The sequence below is a fragment of the Mya arenaria genome, chromosome 6, assembly GCF_026914265.1.
Source record: "Mya arenaria isolate MELC-2E11 chromosome 6, ASM2691426v1".
Taxonomy (NCBI): Eukaryota; Metazoa; Mollusca; class Bivalvia; order Myida; family Myidae; genus Mya; species Mya arenaria.
The window spans coordinates 42255417-42265146 of NC_069127.1; the positions used below are offsets into that span (position 1 = coordinate 42255417).

Sequence of the window (9730 nt, forward strand, 5' to 3'; positions counted from 1 at the left end):
TGGTGGAGTTGGTGGTGGTGGTTGTGATTGTCATGATGGTGTTGACGTGGTGGTGGTGATGATGGTCATGATGGTGATAACCACCTACGTGGTGATGTTGGTGGTCATGATGGTGATAAAGACGGTGATGGTGGTGGTCATAATGGTGATGAGTACGGTGGTGGTAGTGGTCATGATGGTGATGAGCACGGTGGTAGATGGTGATGGTCATGATGGTGAGAGACAAAGTGTTGGATGGTGATGGTCATTATGGTGAAGAGCACGGTGGTGGTGGTCATGATGGTGATATGCACAGTGGTGGTACTGGTCATGATGGTGATGAGCACGGTGGTGGATGGCGATGGGCATGATAGTGATAAGCACAGTGGTGGTTGTGGTCATGATTGTGATGAGCGCAGTGGTTGTAGTGTTCATGATGGTGATGAGTACGGTTGTGGTAGTGGTCATGATGGTTATGAGCACGGTGGTAGATGGTGATGGTCATGATGGTGATAGGCAAAGTGTTGGATTGTGATGGTTATTATGGTGAAGAGCACGATGGCGGTGGTGGTGGTCATGATGATGATGAGCACGGTGGTGGTGGTGGTGGTGGTGGTGGTGGTGGTAATGATGGTGATAGGCACAGTGGTGGTACTGGTCATGATGGTAATGAGCACTGTGGTGGATGGTGATGGGCATGATGGTGATAAGCACAGTGGTGGATGGTTGTGGTCATGATTGTGATGAGCACAGTGGTTGTAGTGTTCACGATGGTGATAAGCACCGTGGTGGTAGTGGTCATGATGATGATGACCACGGTGGTGGTGGTAGTCATGATGGTGATGAGCACAGTGGTTGTGACGGTCTTGATAGTGATGAGCGCGGTGTTGGATGGTGAGTGTCATGATGGTGTAAGCACGGTGGTTATGGTGGAGATGATGGTGATGAGTGTTGGATGGTGATGGTCTTGATGGTAATGAGCACGGTGATGATGGTAGTTCTCGTTATGGTGATAAGGACGGTGATGGTGGTAGTCACGATGGCGATAGGCACAGTGGTGGTGTTGGTGGTGGTCGTTGTGATGGTCATGATGGTGATGACGTGGTGGTGGTGGTGATGGTCATGATGGCGATTAGCATGTTGGTGGAAGGTGATGTTCATAATGGTGCTAAGCACGGTGGTGGTGATGAGCACGGCGGTGGTTGTGGTCATGAGTGTGATAAGGATGGTGGTGAATGGTGATGGTCATGATGGTGATGAGCACGATGGTGGTGTTGATGGTCATGTTGGTGATAAGAACGGTGGTGGATGGTGATGGTCATGATAGTGATGGGCACGGTTGTGGTGCTGGTAATGATTGTGATAGGCACAGTGGTGGTGATGGTAATGATGGTGATGAGTTAGTTGGTGGCGATGGTGGTGGTTATGATGGTGATGAGCACGTTGGTGGATGTTGATGGTCATGATGGTGATGAGCACGGTGCTGGTTGTGGTCATGATGGTTATAAGGACGGTGGTGGATGGTGGTGTTCATGTTGGTAATAAGCACGGTGGTGGTGGTGGTTGTGATGGTGATGATCACGTTGGTGGATGGTGATGGTCATGATGGTGATGAGCACGGTAGTGGTTTTGGTCATGATTGTGATAAGGATTGTGGTGGATTGTGATGGTCATGATAGTGATGAGCACGATGGTGGTGGTGATGGTCATGATAGTGATGAGCACGGTGGTGATGGTAGTCATGATGGTGATAGGCACAGTGGTGGTGATGGTTATGATGGTGATCAGCCCGTTTGTGGCGATGGTGGTGGTCATGATGGTGATGAGCATGGTGGTGGTGGTGGTCATGATGGTGATAAGCACGGTGGTGGTTGTGGTCATGATGGTGATATGCTCGGTGGTGGTGGTGGTCATGATGGCAAAAAGCACGGTGGTGGTGGTCGTCGTAATGGTGATAAGCACGGTGGTGGTTATGGTAATGATTGTGATAATGACAGTGGTGGATGGTGATGGTCATGATGGTGCTGACCACTGTAGTGGTGGTGGTGGTGGTGTTGGAGGTGGTGTTGGTGATGGTCATGAGTGTATAAGCACGGTGGTGGATGGTGGTGATCATGATGGTGGTAAGCACGCTGGTGGTGTCGGTGGATAGCACTATGGTGGTGATGGTGGTTATAATGGTGATAAGCAGGGTGGTGGTGGTGATGGTCATGATGGTGATTAGCACGGTAGTGGTGGTGGTCATGATGGTAAAAAGCACGGTGGTGGAGGTGATGGTCTTGATGGTGATAAGCACGATGGTGATGGTGATTGTCATGATGACACGTTGGTGGTGGTTGTGATGATGATAAGCACGGTGGTGGATGGTGATGGTCTTGATGGTGATAAGGAAGGTGGTGATGTTGATTGTCATAATGGCACGTTGGTGGTGGTGTTCATGATAATGATAAGCACGGTGGTGATGGTGATGGTCTTTATTGTGATAAGCACGGTGGTGATTGTGATTGTCATAATGGCACGTTGGTGGTGGTGGTCATGATGGTGATAAGCACGGTGGTGATAAGGATGGTCATGAGCGTGATGAACACGGTGGTAGATAGTGATGGTGATAAGCACGATGGTGGATAGTGATGTCATGATGGCGATGAGGAAGATGGTGGTTAGTGATGGTGATGAGCAAGTTGGTGGATGGTGATTGTCATTTTGATGATGAGCACGGTGGCGGTGGTGGTTATGATGGTGATAGGCATAGTGGTGGTGATGGTGATGGTTATGATGGTGATAGGCACAGTGGTGGCGATGGTGATGGTCATGATGGTGATAAGCACGGTGGTGGTGTTGGTCATGATAGTGGTAAGCTCGGTGGTGGATGGTGGTCATGATAGTGATGAACACAGTGGAGGTGTTGGTGATTGTGGAGGTCATGATGGTGATGAGCACGGTTATGGTGGTGGTCATAATGCTAATGAGCTCCGTGGTGCACGGTAATGGTCATGATTGATATGAGAAAGGTGGTGGATGGTGATGGTCATGATGGTGATGAGAAAGGTGGTGGATGTGATGGTATGATTGCGATGAGCAAGATGGTGGATAGTGATAGGCATGAAGATGATGAGCAGGATGGTGGATAGTGATGGTATGAAGGCGATGAGCAAGGTGGTGGATAGTAATGATATTATGGTGATGAGCAAGGTGGTTGATAGTCATGGTCATAATGGTGATGAGCAAGGTGGTGGATAGTCATGGTCATAATGGTGATGAGCAAGATGGCGGATAGTGATGGTCAAAATCACAAAATGTGATTGTCATTCTGGTGATAAGCAAGAAGGTGGAGGGTTATGGTTATTGTGGTGATGAGCTAGGTGGTGGATGGTAATGGTCATGATTGATATGAGCAAGGTGGTGGATTGTGATGGTCATGATGGAAATGAGCAAGGTGTTCGTGATGACGATGATCAAGTTGGTGGATGGTGCTGGTCATGATGGTAATGAGCATGAAGGTTGATAGTGATGGCTATGATGGTGATGAGGATGAAAGTTGAGAGTGATGGTTATGATTGTGATGAGCAAGATGGTGGATGGTGATGGTCATGTTGGTGATGAGCAAGATGGTGGATGATAGTGTTTGTGATGATGATGAGCACGGTCAGCTCGCTGGTGGATGATGGTCATGATGGTGATAAGCACAGTGGAGATGTTGGTGATTGTGGAGGTCATGATGGTGATAAGCAAAGTGGTGGTGGTGGTCATGATGATGATGAGCACCGTGGTGCATGGTAATGGTCATGATTGATATGAGCAAGATGGTGGATGGTGATGGTCATGATGGTGATGAGAGAAGTGGTGGATGTGATGGTATGATTGCGATGAGCAAGATGGTGGATAGTGATGGTATGATGGCGATGAGCAAGGTGGTGTTAAGTGATGGTCATGATGGTGATGAGCAAGGTGGTGAATAGTGATGGTATTATGGTGATGAGCAAGGTGGTTGATATTCATGGTCATAATGGTGATGAGCAAGGTGGTGGATAGTCATGATCATGTTGGAGATGAGCAAGATGGTGGATAGTGATGGTCAAAATGTGATTGTCATTCTGGTGATAAGCAAGAAGGTGGAGGGTTATGGTGATGATGGTGATGAGCAAGGTGGTGGAAGGTTATGGTCATGATTGATATGAGCAAGGTGGTGGATTGTGATGGTCATGATGGAAATGTGCAAGGTGATGGATAGTGATGGTTATAACGGTGATGAGCAAGGTGGTAGATGGTGATGGACGTGATGGTAATGAGCAAGGTGGTGGATGGTAGTGTTTGTGATGATGATGAGCAAGGTGTTCGTGATGATAATTAGCAAGGTGGTTGATGGTGATGGTCATGATTGCGTTGAGCAAGATGGTGGCTAGTGATGGTCATGATAGAAATAAGCAAGGTGATGGATAGTGATGGTTATAATGGTGATGAGCAAGGTGGTAGATGGTGATGGACGTGATGGTGATGAGCAAGGTTGTGGATGGTAGTGTTTGTGATGATGACGAACAAGCTGGCGGATGGTGATGGTCACGATTGTGATTAGCATGGTGGTGGATAGTCATGAATCATGATGGTGATGAGCAAGATGGTGTATAGTGATGGTATGATGGTGATGAGCATGGTGGTGGATGGTTGTGGTTATGATGATCATGAGAAAGGTGGTGGATAGTGAAGGTCATGATGGTGATGAGCAAGATGGCGGATAGTGGTGGTCAAAATATTATTGTCTCTATGGTGATGAGCAAGAAGGGGTAGCGTGATGATCATAATGGTGATGAGCAAGGTAATGGATACTGATGGTATGATGGTGATGAGCATGCTGGTGGATGTTGGTGGTCATGATGGTGATGAGCAAGGTGATTGATGAAGGTTGTCAAGGTGATGGCTGGTAATGGTCAGGATGGTGTTGAGGGATGGTGATGGCCATAATAGTGATACGTACGGTGTCGGTGATGGTCATGATGGTGATGAGTACGGTGGTGGATAGTAGTTGTCATGATAGTGTTGAGTTAGGTGGTAAAAGGTGATGGCCATGATGGTGGTAAGCACGGTGGTTGCAGTGATGGTCATAATGGTAATGAGCAAGGTGATGGTGTTGATGGTCATGATGGTGTTGAGCACGTTGATGGATGGTGATGGTCATGATGGTGGTGAGCACGGTGGTCGAAAGTGATGGTCATAATGGTGCTGAGCAAGGTGGTGGTGTTGATGGTCGTGATGGTGATAAAAAAGGTGGTTGATGGTGATGCGAAGTATGTGATGGTCATGATGGTGATGAAAAAGGTGGTGGATAGTGATGGTCATGATGGTGATGAGCATATATGTGGATAGTGATGGTTACTGTGAAATCATTAATGTTCATGGGGCATTAATGTTCGTGGTTTTCTTGGGTAGGGTGATCAACGCATTTAAGATCCCACGAAATATAGACCCTTTATTCACTTTTTCAACTGACGTGTTATGTACGTACTAGTTTATTCGTTACAGTCGCAGTATACAGCGTTTATACCTGTCTCATTGTATATCTTACTATCATTATTTTGTTAATATATTGTTTCTGCTTTTAACAAATAATAAACCAAATCAATTAAATGTGTTTTTTATGAACAAAATGACAGAAGCACGTGTTTAAACGTGTGCTGTAAATAAAAATCTCCAGGTTTACAAGATGTGAGTGATGAGTGTAGGTACTCGATCTTTTTATTTAATGAAATAATTAATCGATTACCGTGGAAGTTACTGAGCACCCAACGTGACTAAGTACATAACAACGCGTTCAATATATTTATTAAACAAAAATGTGTGAATAAATATTGAAATGATCTTGTTTATTCAAATATATGCACCTTTTCGGTGTTTTCACAGTTTGCAAAATTCTTATTTGGTATTCAATGGCTTCCCCTATATGTATTTATGATCAGGGTACATCTTCTTTTCTGACCTTAAATCCCAATTAAATCGATAATTGACATGGGTATATGCACTAATTGGCATCTAGTACCACTTTAGCGCGTGACGTAGAAGACGGAAATCACGGACCAGCGCGTGGAGATTATGTAGACTATCTAGGACGATCGCATATTCGATTTTTTTTTTTCAAAAATGATAAACCACGAATATAAGTACCCACGAAATTGTATTTTTTCGGCAAACCACGAAATTTCATGCCAACGAATATAAATGATTTCACAGTATTATGGTGATGAGCAAGATGGCGGATAGTGGTGGTCAAAATATGATTGTCATAATGGTGATGAGCAAGAAGGTGGAGGGTGATGGTTATAATGGTGATGAGCAAGGTGGTGGATTGTGATGGTCATAATAGTGATGAGAAAGGTGCTGGATGATAGTGTTCGTGATGATGAGGAGTATGGTGATGGTTATAATGGTCATAAGCACGGCGGCATATGTTGATAGTCATGATGGTGATCAGCACGGTGGTGGATTGTGATTGTTATGATGGTGGTAAGAACGGTGGTGGTAGTCTTGATGGTGATGAGCACGGTGGTGGTGATAGTCATGTTGGTGATGAGGACGGTGGTGGTGTTGGTCATGATGGTGATATGCAAGTTGGTAAATGGTGATGGTAATGATGGCAATGAGCACGGTGGTGGTGGTGGTGGCGGATGTTGGTGGTCATGAATGTGATAAGCACGTTGATGGTGTTGGTCATGATGGTGATAATCAAGTCGGAGAATTGTGATGGTCATTATGGTGTTGAGCACGGTGGTGTTGTTGTTGTTGGTGGTGGTGATGATGGTCATGCTAGTGACAAGCAGGGTGATGGGTGGAGGTGGTAATGATTGTGATAAGCACGGTGGTGGTGGTTGTCATGATATCGATAAGCACGGTGGGGTTGTTGTCATGGAGGTGATAAGCACGGTGGTGGTGTTGGAGCTGATGATGCTGATGAGCACGGTGATGAATGGTGATGGTCAAAATGGTGATAAGCTCGGTTATGGTGGTGGTAATGATGGTGATAAGCAGGGTTGGGGTGGTCATAATGATGATGATGTTCATGGTAGTTAGAAGCACTGTGGTGGATGGTGGCGGTCATGATGGTGATAAGCACGGTGGTGGTGTTGGTCATGATGGTGGTGAGCACATTGATGGTATTGGTCATGATAGTGATAAGCACGGTGATGGTGGTGGTTGATATGATGTGATGAACATGGTGATGGTGGTGGTGGTCATGATGATGATAAGCACGGTGATGTTGGTGGTGGTCATGATGGTGATTAGCACTGTGATGGTGGAGGTGGTCATGATGGTGATGAGCATGGTGATGTTGGTGGTGGTCATGATGGTGATGATGGTGATAAGCACGGTGATGTTGGTGTTGGTCATGATGGTGATGATGGTGATAAGCACGGTGATGTTGGTGGTGGTCATGATGGTGATAAGCACAGTGATGTTGGTGGTGGTCATGATGGTGATTAGCACTGTGATGATGGTGGTGGTCATGATGGTGATAAGCACTGTGATGTTAGTGGTGGTCATGATGGTGATTAGCACTGTGATGGTGGTGGTTGACATGATGGCGATTAGCACTGCGATGGTGGTGCTGGTCATGATGGTGATAAGCACGGTGATGTTGGTGGTGGTCATAATGGTGATTATCACTGTGATGGTGGTGGTTGACATGATGGTGATGAGCATGGTGATGGTGGTGATGGTCATGATGGTAATAAGCACGGTGATGGTGGTGATGGTCATTATTGTTATGAGCATGGTAATGGTGGTGGTTGACATGATGGCGATGAGCAAGTTGATGATGGTGGTGGTCATGATGGTGATAAGCACGGTGGTGGTGGTAGTGGTTGACTTGATGGTGATGAGCACGGTGATGGTGGTGGTTGTGGTGGTGATGGTGGTGATGGTCATGATGGTGATAAGCACCGTGGTGATTGGTGGTGGTGGATGGTGATTATTTTACTGGTCATAAGCACAGCGGTATATGGTGATAGTCATGATTGTGATCAGCACGTTGGTGGATTGTGATTGTAATGATGGTGGTTAGCACGGTGGTGGTGGTGGTCATGATGGTGATGAGCACGCTGGTGAATGTGTTCATGATTGTGATAAGCACGGTGGTGGATAGTGGTGATCATGATGGTGATGATCACGATCGTGTTGCTGTTGTTGTTGTTGTTGGTGGTGGTGTATGGTGGTGGCCGTGATGGTAATGAGTAGGGTGGTGATGGTGGTAGTGATGGATTGTGAAGGTTATGAATGTGATAAACACGATGGTGGATGGTAATGGTCATGATGGTGATGAACACAGTTGTGGTGGTGGTGGTGGTGGTGGATTGTGGTGGTCGTGATTGTGATTGCACGGTGGTGGTGTTGTTGTTGTTGTTGGTGGTGGTGGATGGTGGTGGTTATGATGGTGATAAACACGGTGGTGGATGGTGATGGACATGATAGTGATGAGGACGGTGGTGTTGTTGTTGGTGGTGGTGGTGGATTGTGGTGGTCATGATTGTGATGAGCACGGTTGTGGTGGTGGTGGTTGAAGTGGTGGTGGTGGATGGTGGTGGTCGTGATGGTAATGAGAACGGTGGTGGTGGTGGTGGGGTGGATTGTGATAATTGTGAGGTTGATAAACAAGGTGCTGAATGGTGATGGTCATGATGGTGATGGTCATAATGGTGATGAACACGGTGGTGGATAGTAATGGTCATGATAGTGTTGAGCACGGTGGTGAATGGTGATGGTCATGATGGTGATAAGCACAGTGGTGGATTGTGATGGTCATGATGGTTATAAGCACGGTGGTGGATGGTGATGGTCATGATGGTGATAAGCACGATGGTGGATGGTGATGGTCATGATAGTGTTGAGCACGGTGGTGGATGGTGATGGTCATGATGGTGATAAGCACGGTGGTGGATGGTGATGGTCATGATAGTGTTGAGCACGGTGGTGGTGGTGGTGGGGTGGATTGTGATAATTGTGATGGTGATAAACACGGTGCTGAATGGTGATGGTCATGATGGTGATGGTCATAATGGTGATGAACACGGTGGTGGATGGTGATGTCATGATGGTGATGAGCACAGTGGTGGATGTTGATCGTCATGATAGTGTTGAGCACGGTGGTGGATGGTGATGGTCATGATAGTGTTGAGCACGGTGGTGGATGGTGATGGTCATGATGGTGATTAGCACGGTGGTGGGTGGTGATGGCCATGACGGTGATAAGCACGCTGGTGGATGGTGATGATCATGATAGTGTTGAGCACGGTTGTGGATGGTGATGGTCATGATGGTGATGAGCACAGTGGTGGATGGTGATGGTCATGATAGCTATAAGCACGGTGGTGGATGGTGATGGTCATGATGTTGATGAGCACGGTGGTGGTGGTGGTGGTGGCGTTGGTGGTAGTGATGGTCACGACGATGATGAGTACGGTGGTGGTGGTGGTGGATAGTGGTTATCATGATGGTAATGAGCACGGTGGTGGTGTTGGTGGTGGTGGTGTCGGATGGTGGTGGTGATGGTGATAAGCACGGAGATAGTGGAAGTGATGATGGTGTTGACCACGGTTGAGGTGGTGGTGGTTTTGGTGGTGGTGGTGTTGTTGTTGGTGGTGGTGGTTATGGTCATGATGGTGATAATCACGGTGGTGGTGGTGGTGGTGGTTTTGGTGGTGATGACCACGGTTGTGGTGCTGGTGATGGTCATGATGTTTATAAGCACGGTGGTGTTGGTGATGAT

General features: G+C 46.8%; 2 protein-coding genes across 2 annotated transcripts; both read left to right on the forward strand.

Moving 5' to 3' along the window:
* Positions 1-1584: 1584 nt before the first annotated feature.
* Positions 1585-2131, forward strand: LOC128237807 (keratin, type I cytoskeletal 9-like). Its single transcript, XM_052953393.1, has 2 exons — positions 1585-1798; positions 1977-2131. The coding sequence occupies exons 1-2, from the start codon at positions 1585-1587 to the stop codon at positions 2129-2131; spliced, it is 369 nt and encodes a 122-aa protein (XP_052809353.1).
* A 4300-nt stretch (positions 2132-6431) lies between these two features.
* Positions 6432-7038, forward strand: LOC128237808 (uncharacterized). Its single transcript, XM_052953394.1, has 2 exons — positions 6432-6582; positions 6779-7038. The coding sequence occupies exons 1-2, from the start codon at positions 6432-6434 to the stop codon at positions 7036-7038; spliced, it is 411 nt and encodes a 136-aa protein (XP_052809354.1).
* Positions 7039-9730: the final 2692 nt, after the last annotated feature.

Bases quoted from the DNA above. Each gene is read 5' to 3' on its own strand.
- LOC128237807 (XM_052953393.1), top strand. From the start codon at position 1,585: ATGGTGATGAGCACGGTAGTGGTTTTGGTCATGATTGTGATAAGGATT. The intron at 1,799-1,976 runs GTGATGAGCATG...TGATAATGACAG, and splicing joins CGATGGTGGTGGTCATGATG to TGGTGGATGGTGATGGTCAT.
- LOC128237808 (XM_052953394.1), top strand. From the start codon at position 6,432: ATGGTGATCAGCACGGTGGTGGATTGTGATTGTTATGATGGTGGTAAG. The intron at 6,583-6,778 runs GTAAATGGTGAT...TGGTCATGCTAG, and splicing joins TGATGGTGATATGCAAGTTG to TGACAAGCAGGGTGATGGGT.